At 42.2% G+C, this 24152-nt stretch overlaps 1 protein-coding gene across 1 annotated transcript; it reads right to left on the bottom strand.

Annotated features, from left to right (window-relative positions):
• Positions 1-703: 703 nt before the first annotated feature.
• Positions 704-14370, bottom strand: SDCBP (syndecan binding protein). Its single transcript, XM_068671928.1, has 9 exons — positions 14219-14370; positions 10348-10413; positions 8752-8830; positions 6153-6262; positions 5678-5836; positions 4158-4333; positions 2776-2947; positions 2289-2380; positions 704-1419 (listed from the first exon to the last, which is right to left on the bottom strand). The coding sequence occupies exons 2-9, from the start codon at positions 10396-10398 to the stop codon at positions 1365-1367; spliced, it is 894 nt and encodes a 297-aa protein (XP_068528029.1). The 5' UTR covers positions 10399-10413; positions 14219-14370; the 3' UTR covers positions 704-1364.
• Positions 14371-24152: the final 9782 nt, after the last annotated feature.

The following is a 24152-nucleotide window of genomic DNA, read 5'->3' as shown; positions in this document are numbered from 1 at the left end:
AGACAATCCAATTAAATTGGCTCTCAGGAAGAATTTGATCACCACTGCAATCTGAAGTAAGATACTGGTTTTCTCTTGCAGTAACAGAACTTCATTTGAGAAGCCAGAAATGGCTGAACTCGAAGTGCTAAATTTGGCAGTGTTCCCAGGAAGAAAAGTATGTCTGTGAGTTCCCAACTTTACCCCCACAGTGCATTTCCTACAAGCTGGAAAAGCTACAGCTAGCTACACAGGCTATTAAGGGATTGGCAGCCTGGGACTATCCTTATTGCAGGGTTGAGCTTTGAACTCTTTTATTTATTGCACTTGCACTCACCTTTTGAAATATTTCTCCAGTTAGATGGACTAGCAAGTCAATCCGGTACCATCTTCTCCAACCAACTTTGGGTCCTGGTTCATTTAGGAAAGGAAACCTGAATTGATTTCCCATACCTATACTAAACTAAAATTGCTTGCGTTGGGCTACTGCAACATCTGAGGAGAACTGCACAGCTAGAAGCTAGAATAGAACATGAAAAAAGAAACTGCTCACCACCTGGCATTTAGCTTCAGATCACTTAAAAACCTAAAGTTGAACATGCCTATGACCTTTGTTATGAAGCTATTTAAAACTTTATTTCCTACCTTGTCTTTCTTGCCAGCTGAAAATGACCTTAAGAAAGAAACCTGTCTCAGCTCACCTCAAGAACATGCACACACCATCTAAAGTTTCAGTCATTTATTTGGTTACTTCTGAATCTTTAAGAACTTGGTTAAGGCGAGAGATAAGCATCAGTTACAATTTGTATAACAAGTAATAAAAAGATTTGATTATCTGTACACTACCTTATTTAATATACTTACTGAATGATGCCTTCAGCTATATTCAGCTTAGCTGGCATACTTGTGTAAACAGAATTTACTAGAACAAGAAATAAACTAGTACTAGCCATACTTCTAAATAGGCTATTTCATATCTACCCTTGCAGACAGAAAGCAGTAAAAATACTTGTTTCTCTTAAACATACAAAGCACAGCATTGCCCTAGGTAACAACACATAATTTTGCAAGTGATATCTGGTTCCTTTAGTTGCAATGGCTTATAGGAGTAGTGAACTAAGGAAGAGATCTACGAAAAGTCATAACACAATTGGAATTTCACATTCGTCAAGCATATAAGGCTACAAGTTTTACAGTTTGTGAATAAACAAGATATGTTGAACTGTAACATTCCCAGCCATTATAGATGCAAATGCTTGATGCAGCATATCTTCTCTTGGCCTCCAGAAAGGCTCATGTGCAGAAGAAAGAAATCACTGAGTATAATAGCCCGAGTTTAGTGGAATTCTCAGATGTATGTACAGACACATGTACATGATGCATGTTTAGACTTCAGGAATAGAGTGATCCATCAGGCTTTTCATAATGCTAGTTGCCATCCTATAGAAAAGGAAAAGTCATTCAGGTTTTTAAGACAGACATGGAAGCCGGCTAAAAGCTTCTGTTCACTGTATCTTTGTCCTTGCTAGCCCTTTAATTTGAATTAAAAATTAGTCTCGCTGCACTGTTTTAACAAATACATTGCTATAGAAAAGCTGCACTACACTGCATAAATAAGAGATGCCCCAATACCCAACATTTTGCTAGCAGCTGGGTTGTGATACAAACATCTTTCAAGATGCAGTCATTTGTTCAGAGCAGTATCACAAGTAGGAGGGAGGAAAAGGGCTGGGGGGAAGATGGCTGTCCTGGAAACAGCTTTGTAGGAAGAACATAGAATGGGGGTGGGGAGGAACACTTAATTATGCTCTAAGCATTCAAAGTGTTACAATTAATTTCTAGCAGCTTTAAAACTTCTTTTTTCCAGGAGAGATTTAGCTGTAGAAAGCTAGTGCTGCCAAGGGATTAGAGAAACCCAACTACATCCTGCCAAGAATCGTGTTTACATCACCAGAACTAGCTGCACTAGAAGCAGTTTAGTTGCAAGGTAACAAAGACTGGTATTATCCATGTACTTCAAAGCGCTCAGAGATTCAAATTTAGTTGAGTCATGTTTAGAAGAGGGTTTTTCAAAAGAATAAAAGTCAAAGGAGCATCACTAACATATCAACAGTTTAAAAACAGAACCACATCACATTAGTCTGATTAAAATCACTGGATTAAGTACACTTTCAGACTTCACCACCTTAACTAGTCCTTCTATCAGGTTTGTTCTCATGGCAAGACAATTACATTTCATTTAACCTGCAAAATAATTGTCAGCTTTGATATAATTAACACCATGGCTGCTTTAGTTGGTTGTTACCTACCTCTTTATTATATACTCATAAATACTGGAAGGCATGATGGTAATTGTCACTACATTTCCAGCTGTTGCCAAGATGTCTGCTATCTGGGGGTCCTGTTATTGAACAAGAAATCATATCAGCAACATCACTTGAGATGACTAATAAAGCAGCAGTTCAGGAACCCAATCGAGACACATTCACGCAGCTTAACAGCCACACAACTCCTTGCTTACAGTATTTAACCTTCAGGGCAAATCACTAAGCTGCAGTGCTAATGAACTTCCTATGGAGTCACCCCTTACAGTTCCCTTACAGGAACTCATTGGAATAGGGATACAGACGTCCTACTATGATTTTACACTGGCTGGCAGGAGGAAACTTATTCCTTTGTTGGCAAAGCATGCCTTAAAGATAAAAACCGAGAACCAACTATAAAATGTAGATGTAGAGAAGAAGAGAATGAGTTGCCCTGCCTATAGAAAGGAACCGCAGAAGCCTCAAAACGTACTTTCAGTCCAATGACGTTCTGGCCATTGATTTCACAGATGTTGTGCTCCGTAAGAAGTCCATTTCTCGCAGCAGAACTGTCTTTCACTATTGAGGTTATTTTTCCATTCTTGAATATGAAGCCAACATGCCCTGTGCTGTCTTTGTGCATGGTAATAATTCGTTCAAAAGGCCTGTAAGAAACAGAAGAATCTTAAAATGCAAAAATATGCTTTCAGTCTACCAAACCAGAGAAAACCACACACTATTTCAGTGCCTTTGATTTGCAAAAATTTAATGTAGTTGATGTATGAGTCTCTAAAGAGTACAATCAAAAGTGGTAGGGGTTTAACTTCATTTTGGGACTACTTGCTATTGTAATCTCTTCTTTCTAGGCTGAAGTCACTTTCCATATGGAAATTAGCTTTTAGTTTTTGTGTTTTTTTCTAAGGTATTCCACTCTCTGGATTACTAAACCACCCAACAGTCAACCACACAAGTGGCCATTCAAACTGAAGTTTTGCCTAACAAATGTTAGCAGGTAGCTAAAATACTGCAGGCCATTTTGACAACTGTAGGTGACTGCATGATTCTGGAGATTAAAGGCTTCTCCAACAAACTTTCCACTGTGTTATAAACAATGAACCTTTAAGTTGTCTTAAGAAGTTAAGAAATCCAGCAACAGAGCAGAAGTTGGGCACAGAAGTGGTAGACAGTAGGGAAACTTATGATTTAATACAGTAGAAGTCATATGCCCCCCATTGGGGTCAAACTTGACTCAAACACAAAAGAACATTGAGAGTTTCTGAAGACATGTACTTAGTCACGTCACGCATCCTCTGTCATCTCAGCCTAGAGACCATGTTGCATCTGTCCCATTATTACTACATACATTAAATACCTTATATTGATTAAAAACATACTAGTTTATCGAGCATACTTTTAGTGAGCCTGGCATGAACTGGTATATGAGCAGTAAAGTCCACAAGAAAACTACCATGCTAAATAAAGATGGAAGTGAAAAATTTAAGCTCATTAATGCAGTGACTATTTTGATACTGTCTTCATCGGTATTTCAGTAAGTACAAGCAAAAGTCAAGTTGTGTCAGAAAAAGCACAGAACTCAAACTCAGAATTTAAGTTACGCTATCACTCATTAGTTTAATCTTGAAGATGTTAGGCCTCATCACGCCCAAGCAAGAGGTGTGCAATGGCACTTCACGAGTTAGTGACTATTTTGAAATATTATTTTGACTGTTCCCCATAAAAAGGAACATTTCTAATGATCTTTAATAGTAAAGTAGACAAACATATTTTGTATGCCTGCCATGCTTCTCAGGTGAGGGAGACCTGAACTTCACAGTTATTCCAAGATGGATAACAACAATCTGCAGTCAGTCTTACCTGTCCCGAATGATCATTGAAATCCTCTCTCCAGAAGCCTGTTTCAGAACTTTGTGTGCTTTATCAGAACTCCATCCAGCACAGTTTTCACCATTGATCTGCAGAACTTGGTCCCCAAACCGCAGACCAGCTAGAGATGCTGGAGAGTTTGCTTGGACTAACTGGACAAATATACCCTGCAAAAGAAGGGGGCATGGTAGAAACAGGATGTTCTTAAATGTGAAGGCCAATCACTGAATACGCAGCCCTTTAATTTTCTATTCTTGTGTAATACCAACCAAATGGACAAAAGGAGAGGAATTCATCAAGTCTTTAAGACACATTTTTGAAATTTCAGTAAGTTTATAGATGTCTTTAAGAGACTGACAGATATTAATGTTAGAATAAAGTTAGGAAATAAGCAAGTCTGTTCTGTTTAGATTTCTAGAAATTGAGAGACATGCTTCACAGTAACACCTTCCTTGAAGGAGTAAATACTGTTTTAACAAGAATTCTGAAAAACTAGGTCATATAGACTGGTACTAAATTTGCAAGTCTGCCTGGGAATTTGACTACAAATTCCTGTGTAAGACAGTCTACATATAGCTTGAGAAATAGATCAGCAATACTAAGAACTCTATAGCAGATTTTTCCTTCTTTCTCAACCCATTAGTTTTCAAGTTTTCAACTTTTTTTTTTACTGACTGTTAGCACCTCAAGTAAAAAAAAAAAAAAGTGTTAAAAAAACCACACTGTTTCCAGTCAAAGTAACCGCAAAACTAAGTAAAGGATGTCAACACAGAAGATAAATAAACCCTCCCATGTGGTGAGGGCAGGCAACACAGAATTTATACTACTTTCTAGGAAAACTCCAGTATTTCCTGGGTTAGGATTAAAATGATTCTGTAGTTCTATGTGAAACCTTGAGTAAATAAATGACCCAGCCAAAACACACCCAAAAAAGAGACAAAGAAGTAGCATTTCTCATACTGAGAATCTGAAAATAACTAAACAGGGAAGCTCTGAAGCAGACAACCTCCTGGACCTTTTGGCAGCTACAGTCATGTTAAAGGAAACTAGAAGAGAGATTTTAAATTACTCCTTGTATATAGCTGACACCCTCGCTATCCTAAATTTTCTCATGAGTAGCTTATTGCAAAAGTTTGTAAAAATACCTCTCCTTTTATATCACATTCATTTCTCTGCCTACTGTTGTACTTCAAGACTTCTATCTCTATCTTAGTGGAAACTCTGGGAAGTACTTAAACTGCTAACTAGAGTCACAGCAGCTCTGCAAGGACATTTTATACTCTGAAGAAATACTACAGGTATTCTCCAGGTGTTATATGAAAATAAATTACTGCTATAAAATTAGATCTTAGCCTATGCCCTAGTTTCAGATCTAACAGAGGGTTTTCAAATTCTAGTAACAGACAAGCAAGTATTATACAATAGACAGTTCTCTGACCATACACTAATTCAACTACTAACTTAATTCAGCAGTAGGATCTGTATAGGCAAAAGCAAGCTTCTGTACTTACATTGTCAACAGACTTCAGGCGAAGTCCTATTTTTCCATCTTGATCTTTACACAAAATTGCTTCACGGATGCCTTGCTTAATTTCTGCTCTGCGAATTCCAATATCATTTCCAGTCACTGGAGCTACCATGTAATTAGTAGAAGGTCGTGTTACCAGTTGCTGATTAAGACAAAATAGCCAGACAACTTAATTTCAACTTTTTACAATACTTGTATGTCAGTTTATATCAAGTGATTAAAAAAAAGAAAAGCAAAAATAAAATGCAAGTCACAACACCAGTTCTTCCCCTCCTCCCTCCCAAACTGGAAGTATACTGCTCAGTTTAAAGCTGTAGAAAAATAGCCTCTGCTACTGAAAAAAATCATTTACCAGTCAGGTGGGGTGCATACTACAAATAAGTCCAACATCTAGAATGGTAGGTACACATTTAGTCTTTATACTTTCAGTTTCTAAGGTATGCTTGACTGATACCTACCCCTTGTGGCTGACCAGCTGCTGCCACTGGTAGGTTTCTCTGCACCTCTTCTTCATTGAGGCTCAGGCCCATGTACTGAGAAAGTTCTGGATATAGTCTGGGGTATAAGCCTACATGAACAAGAAAAACAAAACCGTTAATGTGTTTGTTTAACAGACCAGTATGCTGCTATCACACAGACAACAACTTAAACCTTGCAGTATTGTAATGTACGTAACTTGAAAATTACAGTGTGAGATCCACCTGAATCAGGACTGTTATTCTAGCCCAGCTGAGAAAAGCAACTACAGGAGCAGTGCTTTTGAGAAAACTAAAAGTTATCTACGTTAAGTAATTCCATTCATTCCTTTCTTTTATGGCACAAGCAACATTAGATATGTGGTGATGAGTTCCAAAACCAATGTTTTGCTTCAGTCCATGATGACAAGCCCTTCTTTCCACCAAAGTTTACAGGCAATTGGTGGGGAACTACTTACTCTCCCTCCCACCCCCACAGCAGGATAGCTAGAAAACACAGGATAAATTAAAAAAGTGTGTGACGGAATGGCATTGACAGAAATAAGTGTGCAGTGCATGAGGAATTCATGGAACCAGCAGCTACTGAATGTGTAGGATCTGATAGAACTAAAAAAAAAAAAAAAAAAAAACCACCCCAGAAGCCCCTACAAAGAAGCGACACACAGAGGAAAATTGACTATAATATTCTTCATGAGGAAGTGGCTGTCATTTTCCCATAGCCTCAAATTGAAGTCTTGTTTAGATACAGTCCTCATACCAACAGAAAAAAAAAGAACTGCAGTCCTTAAAATATCCAGCAGGACATTCCTCTACTCTGAGAGGAGCAGGTGGCTGAGAATGGGAGAAAAGTCAGATTTGTCAGACCTTGAGTCAAACCACTCTGGAAAGAAGCTTGATGCTGCTCTTGACATTCCAGAGATAACTAAGTGATGCTATTTAACAAGAAGCAGTTACAAGAACACACGCCCTTTTGACCAAATCAGCAGAGACAGAAAAGGCTGCTCAGAGAGCCAAGTGGTACAAGGGGCAGTCTTGAAAGCACATAGGCTCCCTGATCCACACAGATGATGTTTTTAGTGTTCATTTATGGGTATATGTTTAAGAACAGCTATTATAAGAATCCACATTTGACCAGAAACTGAAAGCTACTTTTCCAGGAAGGAACTCAAAGGCCATTACAAGGAATTCTAATCCCATCAAGAAAAACTTTTTTTGTCCCTTAATACTTTCAGCTGTCACGTGAGCATTCTGTTTCATGTGGGAACTGCCCAATCTTATTTCCAAACTGGTTTCACTGATACAGATTAGTAAACCTCTAATGAGTAGCTCTGTGGCTGTCTTCTGCTTGCCTTTCAAGCCCCTGTGATTATAGGCAATTAAAGCTTCCCAAGACTTCTGCAGTGAATTGATTTTTCTCCTTCATTCTTCATAAAAGACAACATAGAATGAATCTTGCTATTACATTCTCAAAGAGTCTCCAAAACAGCAGAAAACATCAAGAGCTGTCAGATGCATCTTCTCCTGCCTTTACCAAGACAGAGATCCCATGGGCTTGGCAAGTCCTAGAGATTGTTAACAACATATCCCAAAGGAAAGGTGATTTAAGTGATAAGCAGTCTTCAGCCACACACAACTCCTGAGCAAATTGCAGACAAGCTGATGTCAAAATGTCATTTGGTCAGCAGTACAGTAGACACAAAAGTTGCAGGAGAATTCAGACTCCAGACAGTCGAAAAAAATGCTGCTAGGGAGAAGAACTGCTGAAGCAAACTTACTGTAATGAGGTTAGGTCAGGTAAGAGCTTAGATCCTTCCTGGATTTAAGGTGAGCTGTATAAAATCCACCCTTAAAGTGATCTTAGATGCACCAACTCCAAGAGCAGAACTGGAGACAAAGGTACACCTCCCATGCTTTAATACCAGATCCACCAACATTCCTGATGGCTATTCCAGCACTGCAGCTGGTCAAGCTCATTAGAGACTTTAGGTCCTTTAGACCAAACATAACTTAATAGCCCAGAAATCAAACATACCCGTGTGTACTTGTGGGTGTATGTGAGCATGGAGTAAACAGGAGGAGATATCAGTCAATACAACTTTAGGTCTGGTGGATTTCCCAACAGACCTTTGAGCCCAAAATCTGCAGGAAGCTTTATGTTGCTTGCATGACAGTAGTGAAGTTCCTCTTCTCTACTGACAGAGATCTGTGCTTGTTTGTTCCCCAGCAAGCTCATATGCTGGGGGTGGGGTAGGGGAAAGACTCAGGCTGCTCTCTGAAGTTTACAAACACGTGATAAGTACGTAAGCATTTGAGGTAAGCATTAAGGAGAGATCAAACAGTACCAGCAACAGATCTTGTTATGTTAGGCTCACTTAAAAAAAAAAAAAAAAGGCTTCTTAAAGCTACAAAAACATTATTTGCCACTTTTTTTTTGTTTGCACTTGGGGAAGCATTTCCAAAAAGGCACAGCCTCACCCTCAGTAAACAGTTTCATCTTTATAGGTATTTGACTGCACTTTAACTATAGAGTTTTGGAAAGCAGTTATGAAACATTAGGATACCACACAGTATATGACCTTACCTCCATCTTGAGGAATAGGAGCAGAAGCTTCAGACAAGATTGCTGGATTAGCTGGATTTGAAGAAAAGGCGGTCTGAGCCTAAGAGCAAGGAAACTCATATGTGTTATCTTGTAAAAGAGGAATTACAAAAATCTTTACTATGCAGCCAGGAGACTATGTATTATTTTACGCATTGTTGCCATTATCTTGAAGCTCTGAAGTCAGCTGTTTTCTTTGAAACAAATGATTTAATACAATATGCTGCGTTATTATGTCAACAGAAACTCATACCTTCCTCAGAGACAGCTACGCAAATTACACAAAGGCTTGACCATCAACCTCAGTTCCAGTTTTGTTATTAAGCAAGTTAAAGAGCCTAAGATCTCCCTGAAAGACACATTCAACTTGGCCGACAAACTTTAAAATTTTAAACTATGGAAGTATGGCCTTTGCAGAGTGTTTTGTAGGTTTGTTTTCAGTTGAATGGCAGTTCTACATTTTGACTGCTTACAGGTATTAGCCATGAGTTCTGCCACAGTCACCTGCAGGTTGCAATTCACGTTCCACACAATTTAATGCTACTAATTTAACACCTTCTGAAAGAAATGGACCTGCTAAGAGTTTTCTACAGGAGGTCCCAAATGCACAACTGAGTTTAGAAACTAAACTTAGTGTTTTCACTGTCTGTTGCTGACTTGCAAATAGAAGAGATAGCATTAAAGTAAGCTAATTCCCTTCCTCCTCATGGTATCTCAGCTACCTGTTTTTCACTGATCATGAATACATGAGGCCAAAATAAATTAGCATACAGAGGCCTGCTAAGTATGACAGGAACAGCTATCCCAGTATCTCTCTCTAAGACACAGGTTAAAGGTGGGGAAAAGTTTCAGCACAACGAAAACTATGCTGTACAGGATACATGAATCACTTACTTCAACAAGACAATTGAATTACTTAATTTTTAATTTTTTTTCCCTCCCTCACGGAAATAATGTTTAAAAATAGAAGATTCTGTAGTCCTCTTCAGGAAGTTTTGTTTAGAGAGAAGTTTCAGAGCAAGAGTGACTCATTATTTACCAAACATATTTAGAAGAAATGTCTCCAACTTAAATGCTGGGCAAAAAGAACGGGTTAGAATATTTAGTGCAAGAAGTTTATGTTTAAACCAGCAGCCATTTTAATCTCACTGATTTGCTGTAGACACAGATTTTGTCTTTCAACACAGAGATACCCTACTTCCATTTCCTCACTGCTTCATTCAGTGGTCACAAAAGATAAAAGTAGTAAATAGATCACATTTAGCATTTAGATCACAAACTCTAGCAGTTTAGCTAGAGTTTAAACTTTAGCTCCAGGCAGGGTGGGTTTGTTTGTTTGTTCAGGGGGGTAAATTTCGTGTTACCCAACTGCATCTTCACATAAGAAGCACACAGGACATGGCAGACAGAACAAAGAAATCCCAACTACAATCCTTACCTACAACTTCAAGGGTCCAATGATCCTTAGAAGAGCAATGGTAAAACACCACATCACAACTTCAATAAAAATCCCCCCCTCCCCTTACTAAATATCAACACATCTATTATTGTCACCATTTTTACAAAAGCCTCCCATACCTGAATAACTTTGTCCACCTTCAGATCTTCCAGGGAAGGATAGAGAGACATTTTGATGCAGTCTCACTGAATTACAGGAAGACACGGAAAGGAGAAAAGCAAACAAAACAGGGTTAGACATCAGGTATTTACCTAATGTTACAACTTAAAAAAGAAAAGAGAAAACAGACAAAGCATTAAATAAGTTCAGCTGTGACCCGCAAGTCTCAGCATGACAGATACGCAGCACTAGAGACAAATTCCATTAAGGCTATCTATTTAATCTATTATCAATAATAGTCTTTGTGTAATAGGCTTTATTTACTATACTTAGTGGTGCCAAAGTTTAGGTCTCAGCTATGAGAAATCCCACACAGAGAAAATTGTTTCACAGTAAGTATCATAAAGAACGTAGGAAGCAGTGATGCAACAGTGAGGAGGTTTGAAAGCAAAACCTAATCATATTCCTCCACACAAACTCAACAGTAATTTATATACAACTCTGTAAGCTTTCACACTATTACCCCAAGTATCTAAACACTCTGATAATTCTGATGTTCCTACAAAAGGAGTCACTCAACAGAGCTGGCTTCCCATGTCCACTTGTACCACATTATGAGCCAGCCAGATTCGGTCAGTGGTGAGTTTCAAAATCCACAGGGACTTCAGCCTGCCTCTCATGTGATGTTGTGAAAGCCCTGTGACAACATTAACAGGAAGTAATAATAAAAAAAAAAAAAAAACACTTCACATGATCCTGTAATGCACCATACCGACCCTCAGCTCTGCTACAGCTGGGCACCAGAGGCTTTAGGAAATGCCATTTTCAAGAGATCCTTCACTCAAGTTCTCACCAAGGTCAACAGAGCTTTGCAAAAGAGTAATGAGACATTTCACCCCAAATTACGTGAATGTGTTAACTCAGAGGAGGAAGGCTAGAAGAGGAACAGAAGGAGAAGACATCAAAACATGACAAAGTCTTGCAAGTTACATATGGCACGGAGAACACAGCTAACGGGGCGGCACTACTAATAGCTTCTGGTTTGGGGATTAGTTTTCTCATCCAAACACTTCAGAGGTCCTCATTTGCGTAACGAATTAACTATAAGTCCACACTAAAAGCAACCACTGTATAAATCCTTGAGCTACTGCTTCTTCACATGCAGATACCGAATTGATTAAAAAAATCCGCTGCCTAACATGACACTGCAGGAACACAATAGATGTCTCCTTGCATTACATCAAGGTCACTAACAGCTTTTCTACTTGTTCAGCAGAGTGCCCAGGAGCTCAAGTATCATGTCAAACTGCAATTAAAAACTTTAAAAGAGCCCAAAACGTGGCAGGGATCTGAACTGTCCTAACGTAACAGGCCACACGTTTGCAATTATGTGCAACTGATAATTTTGTGAAGTTGATGCAGCTAAACCAAGTATAGACAAGACCGGGAAGCCTTAAAAACTAAACACATTTAAAGCAAGATTAAAATTCCATTTTAAGGCAGCATTGACCTGAAAGCAATTAAATGCTTTTGCTCAACTCAAAGGGTTAATGGCTAATGCAAACCCAAGCCCAGCTCGGGTATGCAGTCCCTGGGCACTGCATTCTGCTGCCAATACCGGTGAAGAGGCACACACATCAGGCTGGGTATCTCCTTCCAAGCTACATCGGTCACGGTGATTTCAGCTGCAGCACACGTTCAAAGTCAGCAGTCAGCATGCCATGGGACAGAGTGGTCCCATCATAGGGCAACAAAGGGAGCAGAAGCCCACCATGAGCTCCAACATCTGCAGGGTAGCACAGACAGCACCCAGGGTCTGCGGTGTCTCTGGTCCCAGTGACCATTTCCACACAGAATTTCAAGGTTAGAAGAGACCTCAAGATCACCGAGTCCAACCTCTAACCTAAAACTAACAAGTCCTCCGCTAAACCATATCACTAAGCTAAACACCAGCAAACTTCCACCTGGACCAGCTTTGGTTTTCCTCCACAGACCACCCTCATCCTGCCCTGCAATCCCTGGTCACACTTGCCAGGATGCCATCTGAAACTTCTTCTACTTTAATACGAGGAACAAGGAGCTTTCTGTCAAAGAGTACTAGCAAAACTCAACATATATTAGCTCCCCAAACACTTTAGGAAGCACTCCAGCAGCTTACCCCACCGCTCTGCCACCGCCCAGGCCACCTCCCTTCCCCAGCTGGAGGCTTCCAACTCCAACCCTCCGTCAGGGCCACCAGGGAGCTGCCCTGCCAGCTCCCTCCTTACAATCTCACTGGTTGCTATTCCTGGTTTTTCAATAAATAGCCAGAATAACGGCCACCCGTCACTGCATCCAGCGAGCCTGGCTCCCTGCATACCAGCTTTGTTGCTTTTACACCAGCAAGGAGCATTTTTGATTTCCTTGCAGGCAGTTGTAACACTGAGGTACACATCTAACCACTCATTAGGTAACGTGAAATGCCCCAAAATACCCTGCTTAGTTTAAAACATGACCGTTCAGCAGCAATCGTCACTGTCGGGGACTGCCAGTAATCTCAGGAAGAATCCGTCCATGACTCACAACACAAACAGATTTGAACATGAAGTTTGGACAGCCACGGCTTTCTGCAGGAGCAGGGGAGTGGTAACCACAGAGCGGAGAGGAAGGGAGGTGGGCGACTCCCAAGCCTACACCAACACGGAGCTACTCGCCCTGATTGTTTGCAGGCTCCTACATCCTGTGGAGAACACCTATAGTAACCTGAAGCTTTCAGGAAAGCAAAAATGAAAGCAAAAGGAGAAAATGCCAGTTTCCAAGTACCCTCAAGCTCAGAAACCCAGCCGCCAGCCCCGTGGGCAGGCTGTCTCACCAAGAGGATCCTATTTACCAAGGGAAGTGCCTGACCACTGGGCAGAGACTGCGGACAGGCTGCACTCGTGACACTCTCGGGCTATTAGCAGGAAGTTTTGTATGTAGGAGCTGGCTCTTACTACACACAGTGGCTCAACTGGAAGATGACGGGCTTCCCGACATTTCTTGGGTCGGAAACACCAGAGCTGAATGCAGGCTGAGAGCCAGCTGAAGTATGACCTGTCCGTGGCGACTGCCGTCTCTGAAAGGGGCAGCAGACGGTATTTGGATGGGGGCAAAGGGAAGGAATAACAGTGTTTTGTCCTGTGGAGAGATTACAGCAGGCCACAAAACCAGCACCTATAGCAACGTATTGGTTTCGGCTTCCCGAGCAGCTACAAGCCATGAGACGAAGTTTTATCTTTAAAGGACAAAACCTCCCGAAGGTCGAGCTGAGACAGCAGGAAGACAGGAACTGTTTTGCAAGAGGCGTCCTCCAATAAAAGAGGAAAAAAAAAAAAAAAAAAAAAAAAAGAGAAGTGCTTTTCTTCTGATACCATCTAATCGGCCTCTGAGCTTTTGCTCTCGCTGCGCACTTTGCTCAGGAATCCGCCGCCTCCATTTCAGACCCGAAGGAAGGCTCCCTCGCCCCAAAAGGCGCAACACACCCACAGCAGCCCCGCAGCGTTACCCAGCCCTACAGAGAAAGCAGTACAGACCCCGACCAAGCCCCTCTCCCCAAAACCCCAACGCATGAAGAGGACGCCAGCGCAGACAGACTTTATTTAATCGCTCTTTTCCTTCCACCGGAGCCCGGTGCGGGAGGCAGCCCCGGCAGGGAAGGCGCCGGCCGCCCCCCAGCCCCACGAAATGGCTGCTCGGCGGCTCCTCCGCGCCGGGCACCCTTCCCTTCCTCCTTCCCTCCCTCCCTGCCTGCCTTCTTCCTTCCTCCAACACCACCAGTCCCCCTCCTCCTCTTCCTCACCCCTCACCCTCCCCACACACCGCCCCGTGCCCAAGCACAAAGGGGAACGAAGCGCCCCCCCCCCAGCCCCTCACCTCCAGCCCAGGGGCGAGCGACGGCACCAGCGGCTCCAGCAGCTCCCGGCGGCGCCGCTATGAGGGGAGCGGGGGCGGCGGCGGGGCTGGCCCGGCCCCGCGCATGCTCTGGCGGCGGCGGCGGCCGAGAGAAGGGGGCCGGGCCCCGGAGGTGGCTGGAGAGGGGGAGCCCGGGGCTGGGGGCGGCTCTGCTCCAAGGGGAAGGGGGTCCCGGCCCTCGGTGCCTCGCCCGTGTCCCTGGTTAGATGCGGGGCTGTGCCCGCGGCGTGTCGCGCAGCTTACTGCCTTCTCACCGCCTGGTTGCCTGAGGAAAGGCTCGCTTTCCTTTGTTCTTATTGAAAATAAATTCTTTTCTTTCCGCGTTGGTTCGGTGACTGGTTTATTTATTTTTAATCTCGTCTCGCTTTCCCTTCCCTCGTCATGCATTCGTAAGTCCTGACGTCGCAGGGCCCTGCCATGACCACATCACCTGGCCTGCCCACAGCTCATCTGCAGAAACTCCCCTATCGCATAAACCATCACATAAAGAACACCCAAAACAGAGGAATTTTATACTTCATTACCATAATTCTTAACACATTTACCACACTTCTTGGCTACCATCAATTCTCTGTCTTCAAAATCTTCACCAGACTGCCTGATGGCACAGCTTGTTCATCATGTAGACATGGAAATATGCTGAGTGCCCTAAAGCTTCACTTAATAAATAAACTAAATAAACTTGAGCATTCAACAATGGTGTTTAACAGCTCACCAGCCCCAAAGGGAGATCTGCTCCCATCTCCAGTCCCTTTCTCCTGCCCTGTAGCTGGTGGCTGGTCCTCAGCCAGTCCCAGCAACTGTCAGGCTCTTCTGTGGGACAGCTTAAACTCTGCTCCAGCACCGCGCTAATCCACCCAAAAATATGAATATTTTTCTGCTGGGCTGGTGTGCTAAACTAGCAACAACAGGATTTCATGAGCACCAGCGCCAGCCAGAGCAAAGGAAGGGAGGGTGCGGCTGGAAACGGGGAAGGAGGAGGAGGAGGAAATGGGATTGGGAGGGAAGGGATTCCCTTCCTTCTGGCACTAACAGGCTATTTCATCATTTGACCTACCTGTGCAATTAAAACCTTAATTAATGCTAAACGGAGATTTTTGTTGCAATGTGCATTTTCCAGTCCTCATGAGTGAAGTGAAAAGTTTACAAGATTTATACCTCAAAAAGGGGTTTAACTCTTCATCCTGCAGTGAGCCCCATGCAGTGAAGCCCTGTACCTACCCTGGAGAATCCATACCATGGTAGTGCCCTTATAGCACGGAGATGGCAGATATACAACGGGTTACCGTCCAGGTGATACAATTCTTCTGGTTACTGGTTCTGACCATGGAAGGGCAATATTTGGTTTTGGTCTCTCTCATTGCAGAGACACCATTCTTACCTTGTTACTTGCTGTTTTCTGCATTACTTTATCCCTTGTTGTTACCTTTTGAGACATTCTACTATCAAGGTAGCAGCTCTTGTCTGTGGATGTCAGACCTACAGTGAAAATGCACATTTACCCTAGAGGCTACAAAGGACATTCATTCTTTATGATGATGTCCTAACCAAAACACTCATCTCTGTATAGTCTATTATTTGTTTGATGCACGTTATGTCCAAATCCAAGTTACAGGTAATAGCTTCAGTACCACATCCACCTGGGGGAATGAAAAGCCCTATTAACAAAAATTAATCTCATCTTCATCTCCAAATGCATCACGAAACACAACTTCATTAAAGATTTTGAAGAACTGTATGAAGATGCTTTAGATGTTCTTGCTTAAGAACAGGTGTTTGGACAGAGGAAGATTAACCTCCTCAAAATTATTGCTCATTTAAATGTAGGAACAAAATGTAGTAAAATAGAAAGATAACAATTTGAAAATATCTATTTCTAATCTGTGCAACCAGTGCAGTTTAACACGTCTCAGGGTCTTTATGCTTTGAACCTGTAGACCAAAGGCAATTCCAACTACATTGGTAGCCAAAGCCATATCTCTTAGTTTCCTTCCCAGAGAAACCAAAGCATGGAAGGGGATGGCACGTGCCTCAGTCTCTGCAATGTGAAGGGAGAATCTGGGACTAGGGAGATACTTCTGCATCCCAGAGTTCAGAGGTGGGCAGCAGAAGGGCCTGGCTCCTCTACCTGTCCAAGAACACCTCTGAGACTGGAGAGCTTGAAGGAATCGGATGTGAAACACCCAAATAAATGGCTCTTGATTAGTTCCCGAGCTATTTGCAAAAAGGATTCCAAGATTATCTATTGCTTGAGAGCAGCGGAACAAATGGCAAAAGTTACCAAAATTAGAACACCCATGGGCAATCTCATGGTAATTTTCCATTGTCAATATACTCTCTCTCCACCTCCCCGGTCTTGTGCCAACTTTCAAAGAATAATAGAGGCCACCTACTGATTGGTATCAGTCACAGCAGCTGCAAAAATCATAATAAAATAATACATGGTAGTTACTTTAAAAGTTGCATTTCTCCTTTGAACCTGGGAATAAACTGTGCTTTTGTTTGCTAGGAAACTCTCCACCCATTCAACAATGAGACGTTACAAATAGTCACAGAAAGCATGTACAAATTGTGCAAGACAGCACCCTGTCAGTACGGGAAGCAGAGTAACTGCAGCGGAGCAGTTCTGAACCTGGGGCAGTTGTGAATGAGTTAACCTGGCCCTGCTCCAAGCCAGGTGCAAGGAGATCCTGACGTGTTGTTTGTGTTTCTGGAACAAACCAGCCCCAAACCAATACGCGGAACTGCTGCATTGCACTGAGTTGTACCCACTCACCTCTAGACTTCTTAAACAAGAATTGTTGCAGTTGGCATATAGAAACAAGAATTTCAGTGTAAAAACCTGCTTTGTAGAAGAAATTACATCATGGGAGCTTCACCAAGTTAAAGTATGTAACGTTAGAAATTACAGGAATGAAAATAGCCTAGGTAACATTATTTCTGACTCCCTGTTCACATACATTTCATCCTGCCTATCTAACATATTATTCCCATTGTCCCCTGCCAGCCTGCAGAATGGATAGTGCTTGGGGAATTTATGATTTTCCACTGTTCAGCTGCAGTTTCATGCCCAATTTCCTGCCTGCTATTCAAACTGTGAAGATGGAAATGCTAATGTTGTCACAGTCTTTTCCAAGTAACACTCTAGTGTCTGAGTGCTGTGCAAACACTTGCTAATTTATTTTCTGTCCTAACTCCCAAGGTACAGGCAGGGAGTCGAGGCACTTCACTGGAGTGTGCTCACAGTGCATTATTTTGAGCTTTCTGTTCTATGACATTTTACCTTGCTTTGGTGTGGATACAGAGGATTGTTTGTTAAATGACCACCTTCCTGAGCTCGCTCTGGGCCGCGTGTGCCCAACACTTCTCCAAACAAGCCCCCAGGGCCTCCTGTGGGGCAACCGGAGAGCGAGGGAAACACAGCAGCTGCTTGTGGAGAGCCTGGCGAGAGCGTTTGTTTATCACCTCTGTGTGAGCAGGGAGCAGCACCCACCCCGGGGTGGCACCCCCAAAACATCACTCTCTCTCTCCGTGGTCCTCCTCCCTACTCCTCAGACCCCTCTCGGCCCCTGTGGCCATGGTCCCGCAGGCTTTGGGCTCCTTCATGAAGTGGGGAGGCCAGAAGGGGAAGGCCGGAGGGCGCCCTGAGGAAGTGGGTGGACACGAGCTGCAGGCAGCACACAGGAGGGGGGCCTGTGCTTTTCCTCTGCCCAGGACACAGACAGGACTTTGCTGGAAGGAACTGAAATAAAGGCATCTACATTTCTATGTCTTTTGTTTTAGTGTTTTAAAGACAGAACAGAAGCCTGGCATAGCTGAAGTCAGGCATGTAGTTCACAGTAACAGCAACTTAACTGTAAGCACTGCTTCCTCAGGAATGCAGTGGGGGTTTTTGTTGTTTTTCCTTTCACTCAATGTCTCTAAGTGAACATTTATACATTCGCATTAGATACGGTCTAGCTCAGGCAGAGGCCCTGGTCTCTGAGTTAGGCACCACTGGAGAAATTCTGTGGTCTCGATGAAGCGTGACACCAGACTAGAGGTCTACAAACACATCTCTCTGCCCTGGCCGACCATATACCTCTGTGTGCTGCCTTTACTGGGTCACAGCAATACTCGAGCCTGCTGAAAAGGAAAACACAGCAGGAATTTAGATGGGTTTGAATGCAGCTACCCAAGAAGTAACACTATGATGGTTAGGCAAACCTCGCCATGGGGACAACACCATGGCTGCTCTCCTTCACACTCTGCTAACATGGCACGAGTGCTTGCAGCAAGAAGGGCCTGAAGAAACAGGAGTATTGGTGCCTGGATGGGAGGCTGGTGTTTTGTCTTAACACACATCTGAGAATAAATTTGACCAGACACTGGCTTCTGAGCTGGGGTGGCTGAGATGGAGTTGAGCGCTCTCCTTTCATTACAGGAACGGTGACCGCAGGCAGAAGAGGCGAAGAAGAGATGAAGCCATCAGCGACACCAACTCCTTCAGCAAGGTTCACCCGTCACAACGGGAAGTCTTCGCCCCTCCTGAGCTAACCTGACAGATTTGGAGAAAACTGCCCTGGGAAGTGCAATTGCCCGAAGCAACCAGACACTTGCTGCATGGGTCTCATCCGAAGGGATGCTGTGCTGGTGGCACAGTGCCCTTGCTTTTCTGGGGAGCTGTCTCCACGCTGACTCAGTGAGTCAAATGCTTTCTGTAGCACGAGTGCTTTTTGGAAGTTTGCCACCACATGTCACACTACACAAAACCTGCTTAACTTACAAGATCAGAGTTTTGAGCCATATGGCTGCTGGAGCATCCATGTTTGTTAATTTGTTAAGAAAAGCAAAAATCTGTTCCAACTTGTAATCTTTACAGATGTCTCAGTGCTTCTGTTTTTTACCTTGTGTTTTGTCTTTATTGTCCTGACCTCCTGTTCTCTGTTACACCTACCTGTCATCCCTCATCCATCACTTTTTTCTTCCTATATTACCATGTCATTTCATGTATTTATGTCTTTCTTTTTCATTTTTGCTTTTCTATTTATGCTTTATTTTTTTCATTAACAAAGCGAAGCCATAATAGATCAATTTCTGGGTTTTGACTATTTAAGTTAAAATACATATAAAAAACATATAAACAGAGATGGGTAAAATACAGTATTACAGCAATTCTGGTAGTGGAAAATCAGAATTACTTGTTAAACTTGTGCACAGATAAATAGTTTTTCAAATTAGCCATCTGTATTCAGTTGCAATTCAATTTTCTCAGGCCAGAAGGCTGATTCACATGTAAAGCTAGTGGGATGTGCTTTAGACAGCTTGTTTATGTAGTCCTGTGTTCATCTCTTTTTAATCTGATCTGGATGGTTGGGCAGCCTCACACTTTCAAGATGCTTTCATATTATGTCTATTACAACATGCCGTACTTTTCCTTTCTGCTGCACAGTGAAGACATTGTTCACTTCCACAGCTTCCTTTAGCCAAAAAAAAAAAAAAAAATAGAGGACAAAAAAGAAAAAAAAAAACGTTGCCCACATATAAATATGATCACAAAGAGAAATATATCACAAAAAAGGATCTGCCATGGCTGGCAGATTTCTGCTGCAATATACAAAGGAACTCACTGTTCAGTTCTTCTCTCATATCCTCCAACAAATACTGTAAAATAAAGAGTAGCACATAGAGATGGGGAAAATATAATATTCAAGCAGTTCTAGTATGAGAAGAACATGCATTTTCCATTGGAAGAGCAAAATGTGGATCAATCACAGAGCTGTGTGCCCCACACTTCATCTAGCTCCTCACGTTTTGCACAGTCCAGTGAAGCCTGAATCCACATTAAAGGTCAGATTTATGTACAGTTACTCTAGGCAAAATTTCTCATACCTAGGCAACAGGCTAGCAGCAACCCACAAAGGATGCTCTCAGAAAATAAGCCCTGTGCTTGTATATAGATCTATAGGAAAAATGATAGAGGCTCCTGAAACAAAAGAGCAGCTGTCCAAAGAAGTGATAACTTGTCTCTGCCCATCAGGCAGCCCTCAGCCTTTCCAGGCTGTGAAGCCTTTCCAGTTGGTGTTATAAATGCAGCTTCTCCATTCCCTGTACTGTTGGAAAATTTCAGTCCCAAAGTGGCCATGTGAGCCCACATCAAGGGGAACTCACTGATGGCTTCCAACTATCAATTCCCTGCTGGCCCATCTTCCCTCCGATCAGCCCTATGGAAGATACCCCACTTTGACCCAGGCTGGCTCCCAGCTCTGAAATGGTGTTTCAGTAAGGTGGAAGATCCACTTGCGTTAACTGACATAATCCTGGATGGCTGGAGATCTTCCAGAAACCCAATCTCTGTGACTTCTAAATGGGGACATAAAAATGAGTTGTGAGTATGACGGAGTAGGAAACACGAATTAAGAGCTATGCTTTGCAGGTGGCTAATTTAGGGAGATGAGCAACTAGAGCAACTACTGAGCCATGATAAAACCTGAGATACAGGAAGACTGTGTATTTCTGTGTATTTGTTTTAGGGGAAAAAAAAAAAAATAATAGGCTACTGTAACCAAGGGAAAAGGGAAGCAGGAGAAGAGGTGCTGTTGCATTCCCTGCTCCATCTGCTGGGGCAGCCCAGAATAGCTTGGCATATTCTTCCAGAGTTTGCACTGTCATCATTTTCTATTGGCTTGTTACCTGTTTACCTTTCTCCAAATATTTCTTTCATGTTAGGAAGCTGTATCATTTTTGTAATTACATCTGAGCTTTGATTTCTCCCCGTTCAGTGTTCGAGTGCATGCAATTAGGCTTTTAAGTGCAACTGGATAATATAGAAGCTGCTGTTCTGTTATCAAATAATACCAATCAACTGAAGAGTTTGAAAAAAAATTGCTTTAGGAAGGTGCAGTTTGCTACACTGAATGAGTAGTAGTATGCCCTGTAGTAGCAGTAATTAGTAGTAAGATCCTCATGGTTATTTTGCATCCAGTATCCATGCCCTTTCCCTGCTTGCCCTACTTTCATAACTGCCCTCTTTCTTTTCAGTTTCTTCTCTGTGATACATAGAAAAAAAAAAAAAGTAATTTACTTAAATCTTAATATTCTCAGTTTTTACCAAGAGATGCTTAAAAGTACTAGCAGTAGTTTTTCTGCATTTTTAAGGAAAACTGCTGAGCCAAATTGCTGAATATTATTAAAATACTATAATTCAAATTAAATAAATTATTACATTTATTAATAAGATTTAGTTTAAGATGGCTGATATTCATGGAGCGGTAGTGACATAGCAAGATCCAGTTTTTGATGGAAAGGTTACAAAACTATGAACTGACATTCCCAAAGAACAAAGAAAATTCCAGAGAAAAAATGACCTGATATGGTGTAAGCAAGCAAAGGTCATTATTTGATATACGAGCACATTCAGAGGATGCTCTGAGATAAATATGTAAACATTAACTTGTTCATTCAATGAAACACCTGTCCATGTCGCTATTCAAATATTCAGGGGCAATTGTCCTTAAACAGGATGTAAATAAGCCCAGTTTCCATGCCAGTCCATCTTTATAATCTGCCAATGTTGATTAACTTAATGCAAATACAATGCATTGTATACACAGAGAGCTTCATGATGAAAAAATGACAGGTTCAAAGATATCATAAAGGTATCATTACTAAAGGGTTGTATGTACATTTAAACAATCATGGGGGAGGGGGAGGGAGATTAAAGGAAATCTGAGCACAGTACTGTCCTGGAGCCAGATAACTCAAAAATTTTGCAGCAGGCAGATTACCATGAAGACAACATCTGCCCCTTGAACAACCGTGACATGTGCTAAAATAGAGCTGTAGTGTTATACTGTAGTAGCATGAAATCATGACAGATTATGCAGATCATTAAGTACTTAAACAGTTTGGCGTTATTCCCCAGCAGCATATTTAATATCATTTTACTCCAATTCTTTTAGACAATGTATTCTCGTTTAGGTAAGCAAGACTTCCACCATTTCCACTGATCTAAGAAAACCATGGAAAGGTGAATTCAGCTTGGGCTCTGCTGGATTTACTTCTGGGATTACAGTCTCTTGCAGAAGAAACCACATTTCTGGTATGACCTATTGATAACAGCAGCTAGCTTATGCTCCTACAACAGAGCTCTAAAATGGTGGAGAAAATAAGATGGGATCAAGAAGCACCGTAATTCCGTTTCCCAGTAATAATTTTTCCTCAAGGGGAAACACAGAAAAGCTGGAGTGCAATGGAGGTGAGGCTTAAGACTTAATGGCTTGTCTGCCATTAACTGCTGCCCAACGGGGCAGTTCTTTGCCAAAGCATGTACAGGAACAAGTGCTGACCTCTGTGAAACTGCAGTGAAGTGACTGGGTGATGGCGTGCTGCAGTGGGAGGTCAGGTCTAACTGTTGGTTGTGGACATGGCAGCCAAAGTTGTCCCTTCTGTGCCTGGAGCATCACTGATGCTTTCCAAAGTGTGAGCCAGAGCTCTGCGGAGGAGGTGCTGGTAAGTTGAATTAGTTTCTAGATATATGGTGGCTGTGTCAAGTCAACACTGATGCTGGACCTTCAATTCCTAGATTCACCCCTCAACATAGGATTCATGTGATGACAGCTGTTTTTCCTCTCTTAAAATAGCTGCTTCTCATGGCTGGAGAACAATAATATTCTGATTCTGCTGAAGTCAATGACAAAATTCCCAGTGATCCCAGAAAAGACAAGTTTTCACCTCAGCACCTTGGGAACCTCAACGATATTACTAGTCATGTCAGCACAGGCAGCAGTCCACCGCCTACTGAACATCCATGCTCTGAACAAATCAAAATCTCTCTTCCTCACAAAACAGCCTTCATACAGTCTGTAATTATATGTAAATGTAAAGACAAATACATAGGCACGTGGAACAAATACCATTTTTGTTTTGTAGAAATAGGAAAGAATACTTGCTAGCAAAGTTCAGTGACTGCTGGAGAATTTTAGTTGAAAATGATTACCAGTAGGTGGTGATATACAATTATTTATTAGTATTTTTCTGCCTGCAAAAAGTTCTGAGCTACAACCAGTTATCTGCAGAACTTCTAACATGTTCCTTTCATATTTCTGCAGCTTTCTGAGATACCCTTTATATGTTTCACAGCTGCAGAAATGTTTCATAGCTATGATGGCATCTCCAGGCTGTAGCGTGTCAGCCTGCACCACTCTGCAAACTGCAGTTTCCTTCATGCTGCAGTGTTGTATTTTGTAAAGGTTTTGTATTTTTTATCTGCTGATGAAAAACATTAGTCCAGTTCTCACAACACAATAAAGGGAAAAAAAAAAAAAAGTCAATTTTTTTTTTTTTTCTAGGGTGTCTCTCTTACTGACGTCTACTGAATAAACAGGTTTTCTAGTTAGCTGCATGCAAAATTGATATTTACAGGAAAATGCTCTCAAGTTCTGAGGCTATCAGTAACCCTGGAGAAAAACAATTCACCTCAGCTTGTTCCATTAATTATTGGCTGCTTAAACACCATGGGTGGGTGATGACTAAGAGAGATGTGGAGCTGCAACATAAGAGATGGAGCTGGGGTTTAGGTGGGCAGCAAGTTTTTCCCAAGCAGCTGCACGTAGTAAGCCAGGAGGCTCCCTCAGGCTTCAGGAGTCACAGCTGTCCCTCTCCAGAAGTGAAGCTGGGGCTGTTTGCTTCATGGGAACAACACTGGCTCCGTGGAGGCCACGACCAAAAATAGTTCATGGACGGGAGCAGAGGTGAGTACTCCTGGCGGCCTCTGTGCACAGGCACTTGGCAGTTGTTAAAATGTGTCCCATTTATCTTTGACCACCACCAAATGCACCGCTGAGTTTCTCCACTATCCATAAGAGAAGAATGCCCAAAACAGGTATAAGTGCTGCTTCACTGCTGCTGGTATCGT

The sequence above is a fragment of the Anas acuta genome, chromosome 2 (genome assembly GCF_963932015.1).
Source record: "Anas acuta chromosome 2, bAnaAcu1.1, whole genome shotgun sequence".
Lineage (NCBI taxonomy): Eukaryota > Metazoa > Chordata > Aves > Anseriformes > Anatidae > Anas > Anas acuta.
This window is presented reverse-complemented; position numbering and strand designations above follow the sequence as displayed.

Excerpts from the sequence above, each read along its gene's own strand:
- SDCBP (XM_068671928.1), bottom strand. The coding sequence starts at position 10,398 with ATGTCTCTCTATCCTTCCCTGGAAGATCTGAAGGTGGACAAAGTTATT. Across the intron at positions 2,381-2,775 it reads AGAACGTCATTGGACTGAAA|GACCCCCAGATAGCAGACAT; the intron begins GTACGTTTTGAG and ends GTTCAATAACAG. Across the intron at positions 1,420-2,288 it reads TATGAGTATATAATAAAGAG|GATGGCAACTAGCATTATGA; the intron begins GTAGGTAACAAC and ends CCTTTTCTATAG.